This window comes from Hypomesus transpacificus, chromosome 22 (assembly GCF_021917145.1).
Source record: "Hypomesus transpacificus isolate Combined female chromosome 22, fHypTra1, whole genome shotgun sequence".
NCBI lineage: Eukaryota > Metazoa > Chordata > Actinopteri > Osmeriformes > Osmeridae > Hypomesus > Hypomesus transpacificus.
The window spans coordinates 6,908,166-6,932,505 of record NC_061081.1 but is presented as its reverse complement, the minus strand read 5'-3'; the positions used below and the strand labels follow the sequence as shown (position 1 = coordinate 6,932,505).

At 40.5% G+C, this 24,340-nt stretch overlaps 2 protein-coding genes across 3 annotated transcripts; one reads left to right on the top strand and one right to left on the bottom strand.

The window, feature by feature from the left end:
* Window positions 1-5,907: 5,907 nt before the first annotated feature.
* On the top strand, window positions 5,908-24,185 carry nek6 (NIMA-related kinase 6). Of its 2 annotated transcripts, none has more exons than XM_047044885.1 (10): window positions 5,908-6,021; window positions 12,676-12,785; window positions 15,686-15,826; window positions 16,085-16,147; window positions 17,858-17,968; window positions 18,718-18,826; window positions 19,695-19,802; window positions 20,490-20,584; window positions 22,165-22,278; window positions 23,612-24,185. In XM_047044885.1, the coding sequence occupies exons 2-10, from the start codon at window positions 12,705-12,707 to the stop codon at window positions 23,720-23,722; spliced, it is 933 nt and encodes a 310-aa protein (XP_046900841.1). In that variant the 5' UTR covers window positions 5,908-6,021; window positions 12,676-12,704; the 3' UTR covers window positions 23,723-24,185. The 2 variants fall into 2 exon arrangements, with proteins under 2 accessions (XP_046900841.1, XP_046900842.1); XM_047044886.1 differs by having other exon boundaries at window positions 5,909-6,256.
* Window positions 13,054-15,661, bottom strand: LOC124484138 (C-factor-like). Its single transcript, XM_047044888.1, has 6 exons — window positions 14,641-15,661; window positions 14,485-14,536; window positions 14,211-14,398; window positions 13,884-14,039; window positions 13,514-13,624; window positions 13,054-13,274 (listed from the first exon to the last, which is right to left on the bottom strand). Exons 1-6 carry the CDS (start codon window positions 14,785-14,787, stop codon window positions 13,161-13,163), a joined length of 768 nt encoding a protein of 255 aa, XP_046900844.1. The 5' UTR covers window positions 14,788-15,661; the 3' UTR covers window positions 13,054-13,160.
* Window positions 24,186-24,340: the final 155 nt, after the last annotated feature.

The window sequence follows — 24,340 nt, the reverse complement described above, 5'->3', positions numbered from 1 at the left end:
GACATGGCAACTTAACTACGTGACAAGCAAGCCATGTGTAATATGCTGGTGGACATCTATAACAAGGGAAAAATATTATATGTTTCCAAGAATGATGAGAGTTTGCCAGCTTCAACCAATGCAAGCACACCTCACCATTTCCCCAGAAATTGTTCACTCTCTAGTTGTGGTTGCAATGTTTGGATTTATGAGGTGACTGTGGATGTTGAAAAGAGGGGTTGTGTGGTAGTTTTTCCCCTTTGGTTTGCTTAATGTAAACAACTACATGGGAAAATATGAAGCAAAGCTATGCGATTTGGCAGCAAAGGACACATTTACAAAACAACTGCATAATCAGATAATTTTATGATGTGTTAATAGAAGTCTCTGACTGTTAAAAAAAAGAAGCAAAATAATTAAGCAGCAATTAAGGTCAGTGTAAAGAAAACTGCATAAAAGAAAAAAGAATAAGTATTATGTGGGATCTTAACATTATTGACATCATCATACTAAATTTGAGAGATTCAAATCATTTTAAGATGTATGCCAAACCGAAGACAAAACAACGCAATGATGACCTACTGACTTACAACATAATATTACAATAGTGCTTTACATAATAGCAATTATTTATTATAAAAAAACGAAGCCATAAAGAATAACATTCATGTTCTTGATCCTGCTGTATATGTGAAGAAACAAAGTTACAATTGCAAAAAGATAATTTTGTCATAACTACATAACTACATACCATTGTATATCCGTCCCTTTCGCTCTGGCAGACGCAGACAGAGCCTGAAGCCATTCACGATATCAAACAACAATGCTTGGTGTTCTGGCTGATTAGTCTGGAGTAAAAGGAGGAGGCAAGGGCAGGAGAGGAGTGTGAGTAAAGATGTGTGTGTGTGTGTGTGTTGGGGGGGGGGTTAAATGAGGTTCAGGCCCCACCATGGAGTCACAAAGCCTGGCCATACCAGTTCCAGGTCGTTAGCCAAAACCAACTCAATGAAATAAGGAAAAAGCGGGTACCATAAATCCATAAATCACAATGTGACCTATTTTTTTTGTTTGACGATAATGTGATGTTTTTTGTCAAAAACTTGACTGGCCTGCTCAAATCCTTGATATACACACCATCAAACACATTTGGGATAACTTCTAACGTCATCTGCAAGCCAGGTCTAATCAACCAACATCCGCACCCAACTTTCCTAACATTCTTGTGGCTGAATGGAGCTAGCTTTAAAAACAGCTTATTTTTTCCTCCATAGACACACTTCTTACAAGACATTACCTTAACCCAACTATTCAAATGTGTGTGTGCTGCGTTAACATTGGGAAAAAGTCAGCAGCAATTACAAGACTTGGATTAAGGAGAGAGAGAGAAAGAGAGAGAGAGAGAGACACACAGAGAGAGGGAAAACTAGGGTTGTATGCACTTCAAAAAGTCTGCAGCCTGGGTATTTAGCCGGCCAGTTAAGGATAATTAGGACTCTCGTCCTCTGAAGCCCCTGAGCTTTCCTTTGACCCTTAAGTGCTTTTAATTTGACAATTCAAAGACCTTGTTTATTTGGGAAAAAATGTCAAATCTCAGTTTCGTCCTCCTTTCTAAAAATAAATGGTGTGAGAAGTACAATGGCATAACACCGTCAGCCAGAGGGACAGAAGTAGAATGATAAATCATTTTTTTGACATTTGGCCAAAGGTTTTTTCATTCGGAGCTGTCACATCAATGCCATTCTCTGAGACTGGATGGGTACCCCAGACTTTGGATATGGAGTGACCCCTAGCACAAGGATAAGGTTTCAATACTGATAATTACATTTAATTAGGGTTATGGGAATCAAACTTCCTTTAACGGGATGTCCCCTTGTCTCTAAGGATGCTGATACTTAGTAGCAAGGCCGTAGCCATGGGAGTCAACATTGGGGGGGACGAAATCTGCTGAGAAGTCTGAGGGCCCCCCCCTGAAAACCCCCCCCAAATGGGATTAACTTTGTATTAATTTTCTTCGGACAGCGTGCGTGGTTGCCTGTCGTAGCGTAGCACATTTATATTTCATTTATATTTTGATAGCAATATATTGTGGGGGGACATTTTGACCAGATTTGAATATTGGGGGGGGATGTTATTATGATTATGGCCCTGCTTAGTAGTCATGGTGCTATCATGTCAACCTTTCCAAAAGATAAATAAGGAAGGTTGTATTTTTCAATGCAATGAAAAAAAATTCTGAATGTTAGTGAATGTATGTATGTAGACTTTTGAAAGATTTCTGTAGATCCCACTGAGCCCACACACTACAGAGGACCTGTCTTAATACTTACAATAGTAGGTACTATGTGTACCAGTTTGAAAACCTTTTACCCACCGATACTGCCTAATGAAAGGTTTGACAGGTGAAAGCACTGACTAGGAAGACAAAAATACAAATCTCCTTCTTTTAAACATTTGAACATTTCTAACATCTGATTTAACGTAAAGATTTTAAATTAAAAAAAATGATTTAAATTGTTCAGTTTGTTCAGAATATGTATTCTTTATAAAGACAGTTGGGTTGCTTTTCATTTTAAGGCTTTCTTTATTAATAAGTCCCTCCAGTTGCCAAGAGGGGTGGATTTTGGCTCTAGTATTAGGTTTGAGCTGTGTTTAAATGACCTCTACTGGTCAATGCAATGTACAACATCTGTATGTTCCAGAGATAAAGTCCTCTTGCCAGTAGAATACCACTGGGTAGAAAACAGAGGTCATTTTATTCAAAGGTGAGATTTGCAACTTTATGTAGGTTCATTCTATTTTAATTTAAATCTGTATCTTATTTCGGTGCATTCTAAATAGTGTATTGTTAATTGTGTTGAATGACAACTGACAACATGCAACTGAATCATACAACATTATAAAAATCCCTTTGTTAAAGTAGATTTTTAGATGATATCATTATCTTGATAGTCTTTATCATATAAAATAACATTATTCCAACTTCAATGATTAATCACAACAAATAATTATGAATAGTTTACATTGTATTCATATGAACATTTAACATAACAGATGTAACTGCATTCTAACAAAGGAGAACATTTTATACAAATACGTGTTTGTCATCAAAGTGTGGCTGAGACAAACCAGATCTGAATGAATCTTTTATCTATTATCAAAAGTAATTGGATGTATGTCAGGATGATCAATGGGGAATATCTGATCTGAACATCTGGGAAAGAAAGTAAAAAGGCATTGAAGGCCTGTTATATCCTGATCTGACAAGAGGAACCTCCCAGTCAAACAGCTGTGTAGCAGCCCCTGAATGTATCATCTTACATTGGCCTGGCAACTCAATATTAAGTATCTTAGTGATGAATGATATTGGCAACTGTTTAGAACTTTTTTGTTTTTATTTTATGTAAGTAGCATGATACAGGAACTCATATAACTTACATCAAATATTAGATCATTTTGTCTAACATTGCATGTATCTGATAACAAAAATCCTGTTCACATGAGAGTTTTATATCTAGGGATATGAAGATGGCGATAGTGAGCTATCTAAAACCCTTGCGCTGCCTTCAGGTCATTGTGACCCACCGTCATGGTGCAAAAGGTGGGTCACAATGACCTGAAGGCAGCACAAGGGTTAAGAAAATACTGAACCACATTAACATTTCCCAGCTATAGATATAGTTATCCTACGGATAAGATTAGATTAGATTGAAGTTTATTTACCCCAATTCAGGAAAGCTATAGCTACTTTTATGATTGAGGTTGGTTACTTAGTTAATCGGACTGTCAAGAAAGCTTCTAGCCTAGTTCTGGACAGTTACAAAACTTGTTAGTTAACTGAAAAACTGCACCCTAAAGTTTTTGTGAAGACAACCATGTCCTACCTTGTTTTGGACCAATCACCCAGCCATTGGTCTGAATTCAAGGTGCATGATGGTTCAGCAGGGAGGTCTATTGGTAAACAAATTGCTCACATTAATATGGGGTATTTTCTATGTAGGTGCCAAGAGTTGTTATGAGACGTGTTTATTGAGGCCAGGGAGGTTGATTTCACAAACAGTTGATGTACATAATAGTCTTGGGTGTTGGTGTTTTCAAAATGAGGGCCAACATTTATTTATGCTTGTTACACATATTAGTTCTCTGAAGTGGCATTTAGATGTACTGTAGGTGCTTCTGATTAGCATTGCAAATATTTTTACAGTGGACAGTATGGGAAAGTAAAGAAAGTAAAATAACATTGCATACAAAACTGTGTGACAAAGTTGGATTCCAAAATCCCATTGTTGGAAGGACTTTCCAAGGCAACCACGGGCAAAACACATGTCAGACAAAAATGCTGTCTGATTCTAAAAAGGTGTGAACATGTCAGCACACAAACATGGACATAAATTCACTGCAATTTTCGTTGGTATCAGTTTACAGCTGAAAACTTAGTAAAGTGCCTTTTTAATTCTTACTGTACATTGCATACTGTTAGTGTATAGGGTGAGCAGCCCACCATGTGCAGTAATTCATCAGACAAACAATGAACAAGTGTCAATTTGTTCAATTGCTAACCTCAGAAACTATAATGTGGGTCTGTTACAGCCTTATGCTTTCCAAGGATGGACAGATTGGAAAGTCTTGTTGCACCTGTGAACCTATGCAATTAAAAGCATTAATTTATTATACACTTCTAACGTTAAACACATACTTTTTCCACATAATCTACAACATACAGTATTCAATTAATAGATGTATAGCAAAACATCTATTACTGGCTCATCTTAAGTGTTTTTGTGTTAATCCTATTTGTGTAGTGTGGTCTGTGTGACATGCTTTATACAGGACCCTGCCTGCGATGCCTGCCTGTGGGGATAGACAGACACATAAATAGACAAAGATGTCAGTCTTTGACAGCATTGTGTTTCTTCCTGGTATGAAATGCACTATGTAAATAAAGTTTGATTTAATTTACTGTAGTGTACATACACTACAATACACAGTATTTACTTTTAACAACATTAACTACACAGTGCATTCAGGATTATTCAGTTATTTTCATTTTTTCATTGAATGTTACTTTACAGTCTTACTCTACTCGAGATTGTATTCATCATTTTCATAATCAATACATTTCAACACAATGCCCCATGATGATTAAATAATTGAATTAAATATTCAGACCCTTTGCTATAACACAAATTGAACTGACAATGTTTCTATACCTTTATTGCAGTATGACTTAAGGTAACTGATTTAGAAATCACACGCCTTTAAAAGCAAAAATTGAAAGAAGTGTTCACACTCAAAATATAACTACAGCTGTGTAGTTGTACAAACGTACAACTGTATATATATATATGTATATATATATATATATTAGTGCAATATTATAATGCCAAAAGCATTGAGGTCACCTCTTTGCCTCCCTCAACCATTTGGCCAAGTCGTCAGCTGCACCCACTTACATCACATTTACAACCCTGTGTGTAACATCGGAATAACGTCCACTGATATATTTACATAGTTTTCCAACAATAACATTTAACTATGACTATTACATTTGACATTCTTGGACGTTGCATTAAGAGTGAAAACACGTATTTTAACCCATCACTATCATTAGTTTAGCTTTTGCTATACAATTTACTATAAAACGTTATCCTCATATCTATGCACTATTATTATTTATATTTATCCATGGCCTAAATAAATAAATAATGCATTGAGGTTTACAATTTTCTTTAGGCCTACAAAAATACAATGTCGTACACATGCAGTTGATTGCCTGAAAGCCACGAGCGTTTCTCCTTGAGTTTAACTTTTACAGTTTCTCCTCCCACTGAAGGAACTGTTGGTGGTAATTTCAGTTCGCGTGAGTGGCCTGCGTGGCATGCAACAGTAAAACAAGTTTAAGAGAGATAGATGAACTTTGGAGCTGTTGAAGGGGCGGGTGGGGGGGGGGGGGGGGTAACAGGCTACAACACGGACTAATGTAATTCTTGTTTACGTATTCCATATTGAAAACTTCCCCGTGAAAAGGATATTATTCGAATTCAGGTAACGCACACAAACATGTTCAATTGCCTGCTTCAATGATTTATTTTATAGGCTAGTTGGACACAGTTACAAAGTGCACGTCTGATTTTGGTCTTACGTAGTTGCCAACGCTAACCGTCTCCACTGTAAAGTTAGAAAGGTTTTGTTAAGAATAATTTAAATCTAGATAAGAATAGAAACAGCGACGCGGATCCGAACAACTTGAGAAAAACGTCAAACCTCAGACAAAATCAAGGTTGGTACAGTTTGGTTGCCTTTTGAGTTCGTAAGAATTGGGAAACGAACGTTTACGTTCTTACAAAAGCAATAAGTACAGCAGAATTCAACCGTTTTACATGCACAGGTACAAGCCATAGGACAACCTTATGGTAGACAATAATTGAAACAATTCTATGAATTTGTTCATGCTAATTTTAACAAAACGCAGTAACTTATCAAACATCAAAAGTTCTAACAAACTACATGGAGCTGTAAAGTGAAATTCCCTATCATATAATGTAATATCATATGTACATCCTATATTTCTATGAATGTTAACAATTGGTTCTGGTTGTCAATGTGATTGTGTTTTGATCAAATGTTTGTGCAACCTATAACTGCATTGCAATGTCACTGGGTATTGTTACCATCACAAATGCTCACAGAATATCATGGATCAAAACAGGAAATCATGAGTGACTGACTCATATGTCAGGAGTGTTAGTATGTCTGGTTATCAACTGTATGGTATTCCATTCAGATTCAACAGATTGGTTCAATGTAATCAAACAAAAAACGGGTTTGGTGCCTCCCATGGGGTTCCGACTCGGTTTCTCCACTAGCTCACAGGTAAAACAGAATACAAGGAAGCTCCAGATCCCAAAACACCCAAGGTTGTTTCTCATGGGAATGCATAATAACATGGCAAATCACCATACCACCTTTTATCTCTAGTCTCTATGATCATACACATCTGTGATCGTAGGTGTTGATGTAAGAGGCTGAAATTGTGGTCAGCGTATAGTGAACATTGAGGGTGACTTGCGTCACAGAGATGTTTTGTAGACATGTCAATGATATGGTGATATAAATGAACTTGACACACTTTCTGAGGTGAAACTAGAACAGAGGCTGAATACCAATGAGGATTGGGTGGTTGGAGGGGTGATGCCTAGAGATTGTTAGGATGCCATAGCATGGCATACCAGACCAAATGCCATGCAAATAATTGCCATAGGTAATCTGCACTAGGGAGCTAGTTCCTTGCACATTGTAAATATCTACACCTACCATCATGTAGCTATCTAGAGTTGTCCCTCTCTCTGTCTGAATAGAGCTAGGATTTTTGTCTCTTTGGTGACAGTTTGGCTATTAGTGAAATGAGATAGTATGTACTCGACAAGCCAAGCCACAAGTGTAGAAATTCTTTCTAATGACAATTTACAACAACAATATGCCCAGTGTACCCAAGTAGTCAATGTCTCCTCACTCTGCACTTGTCAAGCTCATCCAGAGAAATTCTATTGTAGTTCTGAGTGGAATGTTTTGGTGTAACCGGTTGTATTGGTTAAGCTTAGTCTTTATCGTAGCTGGCTGAAGTGTTGTTTATAAGAGGTGGTTGTTGCGTGTGTGAGTCTGGAGAAGCCCAGTGGGATCCCCAGTGTTGGCAAGGGGTTTACTCACAACAAGCATGTCTATCTACTCGTGTAGGTAGACCAACGGTGCAAATCTAAAATACATGTTTTTGATCAACTAACCAAAATCTCCCTTGTGACTAGAAGAGAACAGACCCATCCTCCTGGGTCATTCATAGAAACCAGGCTCTGGACAAAAGGCATCCACATTACCAGACGCAACGCAGCTGTCACCCTGAATACTATATACATGCACAGTGAACCATTCGAAGACCCAATTTAGACACAGCCATCAGCTTGTATTTTTAGTCCATTTCGCCCATACTTAACTCATGGCTATCTTGGACCTCTTTGGTAATCTGATATCTCTCCCCTTACAATCCTCCAGTCTGTGGTTTATTGACAAAATGGCCCTAAACACTCTAAGCCGGGCAGTAGTCAGATTGAGTTGTGAAACTCAAAACATATTGTGTTGTGTGGTGGCAGTCTAAATTCTGTCTCTGCTCTTGGTGAATGGTCTCACACTAAAAATACCCATCTTGTAAATCCTCTTGTTTAAATGTCCTGGCTACATCACAAAGCTACTGTGATAGACGACTGCCCAAGACTCCATAATTTCATGTGGTCAAGTCACAATCATAAGCACTTGCTTTACCTGGTCCATTCTCAATGAAGAATGGGTAAAGTGTTCTTTATCACTCAAGATGTCAAAAGTATTAATTATATTGATTTCACTGATCATTGTTGAAGGAGGTAAATCTATGTAATCTCTGTTCACAGACACAGACCATGTGCTAGGTTCAACAGCTTGAACCCATCCTGTGCTAAAACTTACTCTATAGATAACAGTTGGCATCAAGAATAATTAAAGAATATAATGGTTCAAAATGTGAAATAATTTCAATCATGTCAAATCTTCCATCTGAAGAGTTGTTACTCTACCAGCTTACTGGTAAAGCAGAATATAAAGGGGCACAATATCCCAGAACCTCCATGGTTATTTATTCAGAGTAAAAGTGTGTTTTGCTCATCAAGACAATTTTTAATGCGCGATCACATGTTATATTTCACTTAAATCAAAATACAAGACAATTCAGGGTGGCAGTTAGAGAAACTGGCAAAATCATTGTAATTCCTAGAATTTACACTGTTTTCCCCTCCCCTTTTCTCCCCCTTAAAACTTTCCCAAACATACTTTGGAGACTGGTGTGCACCAAGAGCTGTTTTCCATTGCTGAAGGGAGAAGGGGAAACAGCTGCATGGGCTGAAGCTGACACAATGTCACATATTTGTGTCACTAGTGCAAGCTTATACTGTAGCTTAAAGCTGTTCTCCTTTCAAACACAATAGTCAGTTTTCAGTGGGGATGAAAGGAGGAAACGGAAAATCACCCTGATGACACGATTGTTCGTTGATGTATTATTTATATTCGATTAGTTAAGGAAAGAATGGGAGACTTCAGCTGGCACCTCTTAAAGGCGATTCTATTTTATATAGCTCCGCCTCAACTTGGCCCTCAGCCCACCAAGGATAGAAACCACTCCAAATGACTCTAGTCATGTTGTTCTCTCAGACTTCCGAGAGATGCTAGGAGGAGAACAGCTAAATATCTTTGATTGAAAACACAAAACTTCATCTAAAGAAAGTTTACCAATCATGTGTTTATTCCCATTAAGTCATCAACTCAGTTAAGGGGTTGTGATATCCATATAAAAACACTGTGCCCTGCTACACATACATCTCCTTCAACATGCTCTGGTAGCCATTTAGAACGTATTAATGGCTATTAGTTCAGTTGGAGAGTTAGAATGTAGTTAAGTTCTCTGTGAGTTGGCAAAGCTCCAGTATAACCACATAGGGCTGACTCATCAAAGATGGAGGGAAGGGACAAGAGGGAAGGAAGGAGGGAAAGACTAGTTGAATGTAAAATAATGCTTTTTCATGTTCGGAAAGACAGAGTGGTAGTTATTCACCCGTTTAGGATCCACTATCAGTCTCTGCAAGAATAGATTTGTTTCCATTCTGTGCTTGACAAACACTCACAGCTATCAGAGAACGTATGAGGGCAAAGAACAAGAAAAGCATCAGTTAAAGAATCTTCTGGAGTTGAACACTGACAGATCTGTGAGAGGGTCATGACTGGTGTCCCTTTTTCTATCAGCTCTGTGTGTGGCCCTGCGCTGCCCTATCGGTAATGGAGATTTAGGTCAGTACCAGCCTATTGGCAGCAAACATCAGGCCAGTGCCTTTAACTGGTTAAATCAGTGAAATTGGGGGTTTGCTGTACTTGGTCAACAGGGAGTGGCCCCCATTAAGGCTAAACCCTATCTACCCATCTACCCTACCCCTATCTATATTTCCCCCATAAGGCCTGTTATGTTATACATGGGGATGGGAAGGGCTAGGCCTATGTGTGTGTCATATTAGGAGTGCTATGTGTAATTAAGCCAGTCACTGGTCTTTGTGTGAGTCATTCTGTATATCTGTCTGTTTATCAAAGGTCACATTGACTGTAGCAACCCTTCTTCTAGCAACAGTGTATGCATGCTCATGTGTCTGTTCGCCATTGACCTCAAATGCATTTACAGTTTGCCTTTTCTATGGCCATGTGGCTGGGTGTGCCTGGCTGTGAGAGTCTGCCTGTGGTGGGAGCTCTTGTTACAAGGTAGTGAAAACAGGCTGGATCTTCTTTTAGTGGAAGGTAGGAGAGCTCCCAGAATGCCCATTGCACTGCTTTGCCTCCTGCATAGCACTGAGTCGATCGTTCTGTTTAGCCTATTTGTTTGCTCCAAAACAGTCACAGGCATGTATGTGTCCACAGGAGTAAGCATAGTAATATGAGTACATACTGTAGCAAATGTTCTGTGGTGCGTGTGGTGGATCTAGATTAGTATCTGGAAATGCTAATCATAGTGAATCATCTCGAGAAAACAAACATGTCTTGAGAGCAGTCAAAACTGCAGTTTATAAAGAATAATATCGAAATAATGGAAACATGAGAGGGGGTGGGGGTTATAGGCTCCCCACTGATGAGACAGCCAGCCAATGAACAACCTCATCTCTGAGCCACCGCAGCACGGGCTTGCTTACTACTCGGTCTCAAATGAGGAGAGACCCTTTGCAGTTGTGCGGTTGCCAAGCCTGCTCTGCAGCTCTGTGCTTGGCGCTGTCATTTGTCGCTCAAATGTAACTGGAAACACTGAAAGAAACAAGAGACACTCTTACCCTCCCTCTTCTCGCTAGTCATCGTTTACGAATAACACAAGATGAATACGCAGAAAAAAAAGATAGACTTTCCTCCCCATCCCTCTCTGATATACCTAACCCTACGAGAGGGATGTCTGGCAATCATCTGACTTAGGCAGACTTTAACAAGATCCATGTGGAAATGTTTCCTGCTCAATGGTGGCCGTTTGAGCCCATAGAGGGCAGATGTGTGGCAGTTTATGGAGAGTAGCTGTGCAGTCGTGACTGTTGACATTGTGTATGGCGATACGAGAGAATGTGTGTGTCTATGTGTTCTTGCGCATAGGCATGTTAACAGTTTTGATGCATGAAGGATCAAGCGTGCACCACTTGGCGAAAAAACTTGTCAGTTCAAAAACGCTTCTACATTTCATACAAGTTACATTACTTCACGACACTGTAAAGAACAGTAACAACACATTTCAAGAGACGTTATATAGCTTCTTTTGAAGGTAGTTTAATAGTTAATGATACTGTATTATAGTACTTGACTTTCTGGTTTCCCAGTATGTCTCCTAGAAAGAGCAACCGTTGGGGTTGACATACTGAATCAAATGATGAAGTTGCTTATCAAAGACATCTCCCTCTCTTTCATTTTGACTGCTAATTATGCTGTAATGTCATGTTATAATGTGTGTGCTTAAAATCTCTATGGTAATGTGGTTGGGAGATTATGTTTCTGTCAAAGGCAGTGTAACTTCAGGCTTGAGGTAAAACCCCACACAAAACTAGTATGCGTGTGCCGTTCTGTGAATGGTTTCAGTCTTGAACCATCCACCTCTCAATTGTCGTCATCCACCAACCTCAAGCCAAACCACTGCACGCAATGTATCATAGTGCAAACAGCAGAATTCTTAACATATTTACACTGCACAACAATTGACAAAATACTGTAATTCCTCATTTAATCACTTTTTACTTTTTACATAATAAAATCTGTGGGACTTTATTTTGCTTTCTTCAAGTCAGTCCACTATAGTCAGAGAATAGATCAGTGCATTTCTGCCCCTATGAATGTCAACAGAGGAATACAATAGCTGGCAGACCAGAAGGCAGGGTTCCAGAATAGATAAATGTGTGTGCACTGTAGAATCTAGAGTGCACACACAGTAAATCTGACAGATGTAGTTCCCAAGAAACGTGTGTGTGCGTGTGTGTGTGTGTGTGTGTGTGTGTGGAAAAAAACTTGGTTACTTTTTTATCCTAGCAGTTTTAGTTTCTAAGAAGTTTGTGGATGTGCATGCGTGTTAAGCTGCCTGCTGGAAAGGATGTGAGGCACTAGCCTCATGGTGGCTAGAGGGGAAACAGGAAAGGGAAGTGATGGCTATCACAATTAGCTTTGTTGGTTTGCAGCAGAGCAAGAAATGTTAGTAAACAAAGATAAGTCATATTACAAAGACTTAATTTTATCTCTCAACTTGACATAGTAAGAATTGGAATGACTGGAATGGAAAGCTTGAAATGAATGGAAGTAATCATTGAACTAGCAAGAAGTCCCAACTTGAAGGTTCTGGTACTACCAGGTGCTGTTAGCAAGATATTTTTAGTAACATTTATGAACCACCGAAAACTGCACCTGCAAATGAGTTCAATGTATTACCTCTAAAAACCTTTCACATGGAACTTGGATTTTGTGGAACCTCCTGGTTTAGTTATCTGACATTAAAGCCCTGTTATACCCCCATGGTAAAATGTCTGATTGAAGTTACACACAGCCTGCACACACAAACAGAAGCGTACTATACTTCATACACAAATGAAGTTGCACTTGACTAAAACACTGTCTCTCCTGCAGTGGTGAGGTGGCCTGCTTGGTATGCCACCATGGAGGCACAGAATAGCCCACACCAGCACAACTTAGACAACTACAACAAGCTATACAAGATACCTGGACAAGAGGATCAGGTGAGGACAAGGCTTTAAGTGTGTGTGTGTACTGTTGTAGCTTTGATAATACAACTTGTTTGGACAATTTGTTTAAATGCAGCTGTAATAATTAACAATAAAATTACGTTGGAGTAGACAAGACACATTTTTTATTTCTAAGAAGATCTGACAGGAGAAAAGAGATTCCTTAGAGCCCAGAGCACACAGTGACGCTGTTTAGCATTCAGTAGAAGGTTTGGGAAACATCTTGCCAGTATTTCCAAGAACACACGGTCAAGGCTAGTCATTCCATAAACCCCTTGTTTATTTAGCATTCTGACATTTATTTGCTGCCAATAACATTCCAGATACCAAAACATTGGGAGCAACTGAGGTTTCAGTATGACATCTGCATCACCAGGGTAACTTCTGGCCTGTCCAGTCCAAAAGCAGACTGTTGCTGTTTCTGTTAACACCACCAAGAACTGATAGAATCCCCTCCACACTCTCTGTTGTTCCTAGAGGGGCCTTGGAAACAGCACAGGAAAGAAGAATTACGTGACACTGCAGCCAGCACAGTCTGTGGGCATGACACAAAGATTTGACTTACGAAAAATACAATAAAAAATTTCAAGTGTGGGAAGAAGGAAGAGGGAGGAGAAGGCAGACAGTCTTTTAATCACTGTTAATCGACGGGTCATGACAGCTTCATGCAAATAACTCAAGTAAAGGCGCTCATAGGGCAGTTTCTGGAGTACGTCCCCTACCTCCTGGCCACCCATGTCAGTGCGGACCCAGCCTGGGTGCAGAGAGCAGCACAGAATGCCCTCTGGCTCCAGGTCAAAGGCTACACATCTGCTCACCATGTTCAGGGCAGCCTTTTATGGTCAGCAAGACAGATGCATCAATGTGCAGGTGGTCAATACAAAAACAACTATGGCATACAATATATTGGACAATCAAGGTGGCAGGCTTATACAATGAAGTAAATGGTTGATTACCAATTTCACTGAAAAACTAGTTATTGTATTTTATCAATGTTTGCAGGTTTTCTGGGGAAATTTACAAATGGACCAATATGTCGATTAAGTGTTAATTTACATTAGGATCACATAATGAATTGAGTAGTCACCACACCTTTGATGCACGATAAGGGTAGCATCTGTATTCAGCCCCGTCTTCCCAAGTCTGTTGTATTGAGCCCAGGCAAGAGGAAATGTTGACCACAGCCGCCCTTCCAATCCCAAAGCCAGTAGTCTGCTTTGCTGCTTTCCTCAGTAGGGGCAGAAAAGCCTTGACAGATATGTAACATTTACGTTTATAGAATTGCATACATTTAGCGTAAGTCACATCCAAGTTTGTTTTTGTAGTTTGAGGGGCTCAACTAGCTTTGTTACCCAATAACTCCCCCTTTAAATGTACAAAATGTCTTTCATTAGAAGATTGTTTGGTGCCAGATCTTACCTTTATTATCATCAGTGGCGCCACAGTATTGATCTGGTAGTTGGACATCATGGTGTCTGCAGTGACCTCTTCTAGGGAATCTCTCAGGTTGATTCCAGCATTGTTAATCAGACAGTTAAGTCCTCTCTCCCCAACAAGAGATGATGTGCACTGAACTGCTTGAAATATTGCCTGCTGATCAATGACATCTGTAAGAAAAATATGATCATTTGTTTAGGTCAGTTTTGATTAGAATGTCCACAAAGCTACCCATTCAAGATTAAAACGATTTTACCTAGTTTCACAATGTGGATACTGCAATGTTTACTCGCCAACTCCTGCAATTCCTAAATTAAAATAAATAAAAAACATATTCAAGATGACATACAGCATCTTGTGTCTATGAGAGATATTGCAGTACATCTCAGTTCAACTGTCCCATCTTCATTACCTCAGCCCCTCCGGGATCCCTCGCCGTGGCAATAATGATCTCTGGTGTAAACTTGCCATTTACCAAAGCCTTGACCAAGTTCAGACCAATACCACGATTGGCACCAGTTACCAGCACTGTTCGACACTTCTCCCACTGCCCATCCATGACCTACAGATTTCCCTCAGAAACTAGGGCTGCTTTTATAGCCCTCATGATGAGGTCCAAGAGCAGAGATATAGCTTATCACAAGACCATTTGAAAGTTGAGCATGCTGCCTTGTGCTCTACCACTAGATGTGCCTTAGGCTCAAACCTTTGAACCTTTTTAATCTGTTGCTAGCAACCAGGGACGGACTGGGGGGAAAAAGTGGCCCGGGAGTTTTACTGTCAGACCGGCCCACTCAGTAAACGGTGCGCGGCCCACTCAAAACACGTTGTCCACTAAATGCATCGATCGCACGTGTCGACCAGTCATTGCCCTACTTGGAAAAATACCCATATACACTTAGCATTATTTTGGATGATTACAAAGAAATTACATCATATATGTTGAATTTCTTACGTTAAACTTCCGTTTAACGTAAAGTCCGTAAGAACACATTTCAGAAGACAGGTCAGAACATTTTTGAAAAATCGGCACCATGAGTGTAAATACAGATCGCAAGGAGCAGTATAATTATCAGTCAGTGAATCTAGACCTCAAAAGGTCTGAGAACTATTTTTACGTATTCAAGCTGTGACGTGAAATAATATGAGATGCTGGCGATGTCAGAGGGCCGGTTGGTAATGGAAGTGGGCCGGTGTTTTGGACCATCCCAACCCCGTCGGCCCACCAGGGATTCTCCCGGTATCCCCTATGGCCAGTCCGGCCCTGCTAGCAACTGATGTACATATTTCACTTTGGTAATTTTGAGAAGGAGAGCAATATTTGGAGCCAATTTGCAAAAGACATACCAACACTTACAAGACTACACACACACACCAAGTTAGGGCAGGCCGATACACATTATAGCATGTCACTATTTTGATTTTAACATGGTTTTCTGTATGTCCTCTCCACTCAGAGAAACATGCCAAGCTACCAGTACTGCTGCACACTGGCCAACTTCCGTATCGAAAAAAAGATTGGTAGGGGCCAGTTCAGTGAAGTGTACAAGGCCACCTACCTGCTGGAGGGACACCAGGTGGCACTGAAGAAAGTCCAGGTACTAGATAGTGGACGTGTCATTGGGTGTGTCTCTCTGCTGTAATTGGTCAATTATCTGAGCGGTAAGGGAGTTCTTGTCACGACGATCAGAGATAACAAATACATTTTAAAAAGTCACCTTTGTACAATATTGTGTTAACCAATGAATGAGTAGATGGATATGGATGCATTGCAATTCGTAGTAATTTGTTTCAAACGCATGGCACCCAACTCAACTATACACTTGAGCCAACGTCATTGTCTTTGTTTTCTGTAGATCTTTGAGATGATGGACGCTAAGGCGCGCCAGGACTGCATCAAGGAGATTGATCTGCTGAAGGTATGTCATTACGGACACCAGCCCAAAATCTTCCCTGCTTCCTCATAAACCCATATCAACCAGCAGCCACACGTTCACATACTCATAGTGTTGATTAGGAAAGAGCTTAAAAGAGAGTTTGTCAAAAATGGTTCAACATGTGTGCTGTATGATGGTGTCTTGTGTGTGCTCCGCAGCGGAAGGTTGTGGTGTGTGTGAGTTCGGTAGATAGAATAATGTATAGTTATTTGTAAATTAGCACACATACCCACATCACTCATCTTTTGTGGGGGTGGTGGTGGTAGTGGGGGGGGGGGGGGGGGGGGGGGGGGGGGGACAGCTATGCGTGTTTGCCTTTATAAAGTGCTTAGAAAGGTAGAGTGCCCGAATCATTGTGAGAGGAAGGCGGAGTTGTAGAGATGGAGTAGTGACCTCCACCTCACCCCCCCAGTCAGTTTCTCAATCCCGCCCACCTGTCAGGGTCGCTTCGTGTTAACGAGCAAATTAAATCAGGCTCGCCCCATCTGCCGCAAGTTCCAACCTATCCACTGACTGGCAGCTCGGCTGACAGTTGTCTTTTTCTTCTTTCTTTTACAAGTGACATTAGTTCACAGGTCACTTTCTTATAAGGGGACACGTTCATTGTCATTATCAGTGGTAGAGACTCAGGAGACATTTGTTTTTTGTGTCAGCGAGTCAGCGAGGCGGTAAAGATGAGTTTATGACAGGACTTGAAAGGTGCATCTGGTAGTCGAGGACCCCTGTCAGGATGGAGGCAGTCCTGTTACCTTATGAGTACCTCACAGTAGGGGTGGAACGGTACACTGAAGTCACCCATACCTCACAGCCCTAGACCAGGTGTCCGGATGGAACGTTCATTGTTTTAAACCCCATAGATTGTTTCTGTGGGAGCAGACAATCATACTGTTCATTATACTGTGACAAACACATAGGTTTGTCACAGTAGACAGGTAGGAAAGTCTACATTGTAATTCACTGAGTCCCCCTCTTTCTCAACAATAGTATTCACTACATGCAGTAGCTTTGTGCAAAAACGCATATTTGGAAACATGCAGAAACTCATACCTAAACGTAATTATTGCTTGCACAAAATAGACATAGAAACATGTATACTATATGTTACTCAAAAACGTTTAGACAATGTCATTTATTCTACCTTGTCTGCACTTATTTGCCCGTACAAGTTAAAACATGCAAGCATACACAGCCTGGGACTGTGTCTTTGTCCTGCCTGCAGTATGTGCTGCAGGGGATTTACAGTAAGAGCTTTGCAAGAATGTGTAATGATCCTGGTTAATATAGTCATCAGAATTTCACAATCAGACGTGCCTTTGCTTGTATTGTCTCACCATGCCATGTTACAATGTACAGTACAAGTACATACAGTGCTGTGTTTCAACATACAGTGCAAACACAGTGCTTCTAAAACCAAAGTAGAGGAAGACCTAACATGCTCCTGAACCATAATGGTTTTCTGTTCTGCAAGTAGAACAAGCAGATGTCAGTAGAATCTCCTCAGAGATTCAGAGATCTACGTCTGTCCCCTTGTATTTAATACATGTTTTATTAATTTATACTTCTTTGAATCCATTACTGCAAGTCATATATTTATGAGTAAACTAAACAGAGAATTAAAGTCCAGAGCTGAATCCATGTATATTCTCCCCTCTCTCTCTTTCTGTCTGTTTCTCTCTCTGTGGTCACTTGCAGCAGTTGAACCACTCTAACGTGATAAAGTACCTGGACTCCTTCATCGAGGACAACAAACTTAACATTGTTTTGGAGCTGGCCGATGCTGGTGACCTCTCTCAGATGATAAAGGTCAGAGGTCATGCCCCACATTCCCACCATGCGACACTGAAGGACAGGACCAGGAGTGTGTATCTATCAGTTGGAACTAAAATATATGTATAAGATCTGTATGTATACAGTTGTTCTTTTATAGAGTCTCTCTTTCTCTGTTTCCTTTCTGGTTTCTTTCTTTCTTTCTGTCTCCTCCCTACTTCCCTCCATGTCTTTCTTTTCAGTTTTTTCATCAATTTTGTTACTTTCCACACATTCCTTTGTGTTCGTTCCCATGTTCTTTCTTGTCACTTGTTTTTTCCTGTGTTTCCTGTGTCTAATCCCACTGATCCCTACCTAAACCGCAATGTGTGTCTCTGTCCACCAATATCCTGCTGGTGGCAGAGTTATCATTAAAACATATTTCTCTTCAAAAACATGAAGAAATGTAGAGAAAAAACATGCAAAAATACAAGCAGTGTTTTGGTCACAACTTTCGCCAGTTAATAAGCAATATTAGTCTAAATTAGGTGCTTGGCTCTGTTCAGGGGTAATTCATATATACAGTAGTAAGGCAGCAGCCTCCTGAAGTGGATTGTAATTAACGACTGAAACAGAGGCAACAAAAGGGTGAAATGGTAACTCCAAGACTAAAAATTAAGTTAGCGTGTTGATGTTTGTTTATTTATTTGCACAAAATATTATATAAAAAGCGTGTTGATGTAAGAGAGCCACCTCAGTAAACTGTATATTTTTTTACCATCCTTTTTGACTCTTTTTCCATACAGTACTTCAAGAAAAAGCGACGGCTGATTCCAGAGAGGACAATATGGAAATATTTTGTCCAGCTGTGCAGTGCCCTGGAGCACATGCATTCCCGCAGAGTAATGCACCGTGGTAAACAACCTTTCTTCCACTTCTCCTCCTCCTGTTCACACTCACCTAAATGTTTTTCCTTTTTCCACAACTCAGTATGTGTCTCACAACCCATTGTGTGTCTCACTGATTTTCATTCAGTACCTTTGTCCACAATTTCATTCATGTCCACATTCATTCCCTTGCCCCTGTCCCCTTTCACACTCACTCTCCTTCACATCGATCTTTTTCTAAAGATTCCTACCTACTTTCCGCTCACTCCCTACTGCATGCTTACTTCATTCGCCCTCACTCTCTTCCTCTCCTCTTTTAATGTCCTCTCTACCCCATGCCCTGGTCAGTCATCCAATGCCCTCTTATGGCTGTCAAGAAAAGGTTCCACAACGTGTGTCTGTGAGTGGAGCTGTCATGACAGTGGTCTGCCACGCTGCTGTGGCTCAGGCTCTCACGGGAAAGAGACCGGTTCAGTGGCAGGGCAAACATTAGCACTGGCCAGAAGTGACACACACACAGATCTCCCAACTGAAGGAGTCACATACATAAGTTCAAAACCCCCGCCCCCCCCCCCCCCCCCCCCCCCCCCCCCCCCCCCAACACACACACAGACATGCAAATACACACACACTCACACCACACTTGAAACAAGCACACAAAAAAGCACACGTACACCAAGAATCTTGATTGCCAAGACTCTGAATCATCAAGGAGACAGGGCCATCCAACAGTGTATGCATGTTATCTTTAAGACATGAATACAAGGTTACCTTGTATGGGAGTCGGAGACAAGTTGCTTTAGCTTTTGTTCAATGGACAAGATGAAGTAGCCTGAACGCTCTGACTGTAAGTGTGTGTGTGTGTGTGTGATTTGCTTGTCCTCTCTTCACTCCAGACATCAAACCAGCCAATGTGTTCATCACAGCCACTGGAGAGGTGAAGCTGGGAGACCTGGGACTAGGACGCTTCTTCAGCTCCAAGACCACTGCAGCCCACTCACTAGGTAATACATACTGCAGCTCACTCACTAGGTAATACATACTGCAGCTCACTCACTAGGTAATACATACTGCAGCTCACTCACTAGGTAATACATACTGCAGCTCACTCACTAGGTAATACATACTGCAGGCCCACTCACTAGGTAATACATACTGCAGCTCACTCACTAGGTAATACATACTTCTTAACGCCCATCAACCAATAAGGAAACACGTCAAATGTTTGTTTTGTTTTCTTCAAGAAGCCAATGATTCTGTGGATCTGCTGTCAGATAGACAGATGCACGTCACTATGACCATAGCCAACAACGGACATACAAATGAAAAAAAAATATATATATTCTGTGCACTATCAGCATGTACTTTACTGGTTGTCTTATATACAATCATAACTTCCTGCCTTCTTTCTCTATTCTCCCATTATAGTCTAGTACAAAATCATTTAGATGACTGTATTAGACAGATTTACATTTAGTCATTTAGCAGACACTCTTATCCAGAGCGACTTACAGTAAGTACAGGGGCATTCCCCTCGAGGCAAGTAGGGTGAAGTGCCTTGCCCAAGGACACAACGTAATTTTCCACGGCTGGGAATTGATCTGGCAACCTTCAGATTACTAGTCCGATTCCTTAACCGCTTATCATCTGACTCCCGATCCAAATCAGATCCAAATCTTTTTTTGACACAGTGGGTACGCCGTACTACATGTCTCCAGAGAGGATCCATGAGAATGGCTACAATTTCAAGTCTGACATCTGGTCCCTGGGATGTCTGTTGTATGAGGTAGGCCCACTGTGGTTTCCACAATCACTACGTAAACATGTCAAATACTATATATATTAAAATGTAATGAGCATATACAGTATAATGTACAGTGTTATGGAGCTGCAGGACTTCATATAGGAAACCAAATAGAATATATATATATATATATATATATATATATATATATATATATATAAGCACTGTTTTACTGTGAAACACTAATACTGTGAGACATGTCTCTATTTCCCCTCTCAACTCCTGATAAATCTTTTTCTAATGTAAGAACATGGAAAAACTGTGCTAGCTCAGGTCTAAAGCATGCTGTCTCTAAAATACGCGGATGTCTATGCGGACGTTCTATGTTCTTTCTGTTTACTCTTTGTATGTGTGTGTGTATATCAAATAAACATATTTTCATCTGTGTGTGTGAGAGAGAGAGAGAGTTGGAGAACCATCTTATCAACACAACTCACGCAGTTCCATTTTTTGAATGTCTATTCATCAGCCACAGATACTAAACTGTCTTCAACAATGACTCCCTTAGTCTGTAATGGGCTTGACATTCAGTCTGGTTATTTCCCTGGGGTTACAGTCTTTGTGCCGTCTAGGGTAGGAGTCTGAATGACTGTCTTTATTCCCCTTTCACGTCCGTGGATGTCTCAGCAGTCCACCACATGGAATGTTGCACTCAATATATCTTCTTTTTGTTCCTCTTTCTCCATATGCCACTCAATCCAGGATGTTGTCCTGTTCATCCTTCACTCCTTTTACTGTATCTTCCTCTCCCTACTCATCTTTTCAGAAAGCTTTGACAGAAAATGACCCAATTTATCTTGTTTTCTCTCCTCTCTGTCATGTTTGCTATGGAACTCTTCTAAAACACATCCTTATTGTATATATATTTCTTCATTTTAAAACCATTCCCTCCCAACACCAAGTTAGTAAGTAAGAGTCATGCCATCTCCTAAATTGATAGATTGAGCCCTGACTCACTCTCTTCTTCCCTACTGCTTTGAAAATAAATCAGGTTTCATATTTACAATAATATCCTGTGAATGGATTCATTTGATCAGGAGTAAGGCATCAGCAAAGCTTTGACTATTATGGTTAGCATTAAAGTATTGCATCTATAGAGAACTTAGAAGTAATCATGCTATTTACACAGACATTTTGTTTATCTATCAGATACCTCCATAGCGATGGTAGGAGCATACACAACTGCAATTTCCATAGCACCAACTGTGCCTCCAATTGACTCTTTTTTCCTCTCTATACTCACCAAAGTGTGTGTGTCAGAGTCACTCTCTCTCTCTTTCCTCTGCTTATTTGGTGTTGGCTGATTATGTGGATGATATATCTCCCCAAGTAAATCTTAGACTCACTGCATTATTGTCTATGCTTGGAGAAAAGGAATGAAAACGTAAGAATGTAAATATTTCTGAATTGCTTAAGTTTTTCTTAAAAATGGTCATACATGCAATGTAGCTTCAAGTGGCACTTGACAAGAGGGCAAATTATTTCTCTTATACTTATATTTAAGAGTGTATGCTCTTTCAATTTCAGACCTTGACAATTATTTTTTCTCCCTGTGTTTTTAGATGGCTGCGTTGCACAGTCCATTCTACGCGGACAAGATGAACCTTCTCTCTTTGTGCCAGAAGATCGAGCAATGTGACTATCCTCCACTACCACCCGACCAATACTCTGCAAAGGTAAAAGCTACCCACAACAGTCTCCCTCCCCTAGCTCCTTTTCAGTAAGGTCATTTATGCTTAATTCTATTGAGACTATTGGGTAACGTGGTCTTCTGCTGGCTGAAGCTTGCTAATTACTGACAGTATGATCTGGTATAACAAGATCCTACAATACACAAATAATGACAGGATTATATCACTGTTGAAAATCTTGCAACCAACTTTAGCTATGAAGGCACCAATAGAATGTACTGTACACTTCCAGAGATGTTTTCTTCTTGTCCTTCTAGATTCAGATGACGCATTACATTTTAGTTTAACGGATGCTCTGTTCCAACTTCAGTCATAGAAAGAGCAGATGGATAAAGCCCCTCATCTTTTCAGTGGCCCTCATCTTGTTTTGAATCTCTTCTTCCCTTGTTTTCCTCAACGATTTAAGTGACAGGCTCATGTGACAGGCTGCTTTGGCTTGTAAAGGTCAGGACTCAAACAGCTCATGTCGCCATTCAGTGAGTCACTCCAGAAAATCAGGTTTAATGACAAGCATGGGGGGACGTGCAGACATACAGAAGTGTTTTTCACCAACTCTGATTGGCTTCAGATAGTTACTTTCTCCGAACGGCTGATGGAACATGGCACTGACTGAAACTTTTCTCGTAGGCATCGCTAATCGACACTTCCACAGCTGACAGAGACAGCCATTGTAATCCCAATATTATGCCATGGGCTGAAATGCCAAAATGTCATGTGATAAAAAGGTCATAGTGTCACAGCTTTCTGAATACTGGTCTTTACGTGTGTGACTCAGCTGCACACTTCCCCTTCAAGACTCTGGGGTCTATGTGTGGAGTGGTTCACTGTGTGTGGAGTGGTTCACTGTGTGTGGAGCGGTTCACTGTGTGTGGAGCGGTTCACTGTGTGTGGAGTGGTTCAGAGGAGGAGTGGTGATCTACAACAGTTGTGACTTGCATCGACAAGCTGGAACCTTCATCTGTACAAATATTTTGTGAGGCTTGATACTTAAAGCCACATTGGAAGTCCGCTGGTCGACAATCTAAACTACAGCATGTCCAAAACGGTGTACTTGGTTTTTAATTCATATTAATAACACAATGGTTAACTTTTTATGACATTCAAGATTCAGAGACATGTAGAATCAAAGCCAGAGCTTTCACAGTGAAATTGTGTAGAGGAAAGGACTTTTCTTAGTTTTCTGTGAGATCCTTTAATGATCAAAGGAGGACAAGAAGTAATGCAAAGTAAAAGTTTACTGGTTTTCATTTACATGTACTAAAGTGACGACTAATGTGATGCCATAGCAAGAATAACCCTGTTCAAACTCTGTCAACAGCTGCGAGATTTGGTCAGCATGTGCATCAACCCTGAGCCAGACGAACGTCCAGACATCATCTTTGTTCTGCAGATTGCCAAACAGATGCAGCTGTGGACTGCCAGCACCTGAATATAAGGCTATCCCTCCATCTGGGTCTCCATTCTGTCAACTGGTCTATGACTCCAGCCTTTGCTGGTCTCACTGGAGCCTGTACTTCCAGCCTATGTCTCTCAGTGATTAAGACACAGGGACATCAAGGAGACCATAAAGAGAGCTGCTTGGGATTTGTTGTCAAAAGCCTGTGGAGTCTCTACTGCTATGGTGGTCACGGCAAACAGCTTTTTCAGGCCAAGTGTCACAGTAATTTGAGGAAGTGATGGTAGTGATTGGATTTCTAGCTAGAGAAAGAGTATCGTAGCACTAACATGACGTCACAGGGGGTACATCATCATGGTGGACTTTTTGATGTGACAGGGATTGCATTCCAAATCGATTCCCTGTCTCACAGGTTAATTGTGTGCTTTCTCCAATTTTTCTATGCTATGTAGTGAAGGTGTGGATAAATAAAACTCAAAGCTTTTTTCCTTTTTGAGATTTGTTTGCTAGTCTTGTATTTAGAAATAATGCTCATTTTTACATGCGTCAAATACCTCAGACATATATTGCATATGTTTTGTGTACAGTGCTGATTGTGACCCTAAGGATGTCGTATCGCAATCTTGTGTCCCAGGTCACAAGTTACTTATG

Bases quoted from the DNA above. Each gene is read 5' to 3' on its own strand.
- nek6 (XM_047044885.1), top strand. From the start codon at position 12,705: ATGGAGGCACAGAATAGCCCACACCAGCACAACTTAGACAACTACAAC. The intron at 16,148-17,857 runs GTATGTCATTAC...GGTCACTTGCAG, and splicing joins AGGAGATTGATCTGCTGAAG to CAGTTGAACCACTCTAACGT. The intron at 18,827-19,694 runs GTAAACAACCTT...TCTTCACTCCAG, and splicing joins CCGCAGAGTAATGCACCGTG to ACATCAAACCAGCCAATGTG.
- LOC124484138 (XM_047044888.1), bottom strand. From the start codon at position 14,787: ATGGATGGGCAGTGGGAGAAGTGTCGAACAGTGCTGGTAACTGGTGCC. The intron at 14,040-14,210 runs GTAAGATCTGGC...ATATCTGTCAAG, and splicing joins CGCCACTGATGATAATAAAG to GCTTTTCTGCCCCTACTGAG. The intron at 13,625-13,883 runs GTGTGGTGACTA...TGACCATAAAAG, and splicing joins ACCCTTATCGTGCATCAAAG to GCTGCCCTGAACATGGTGAG.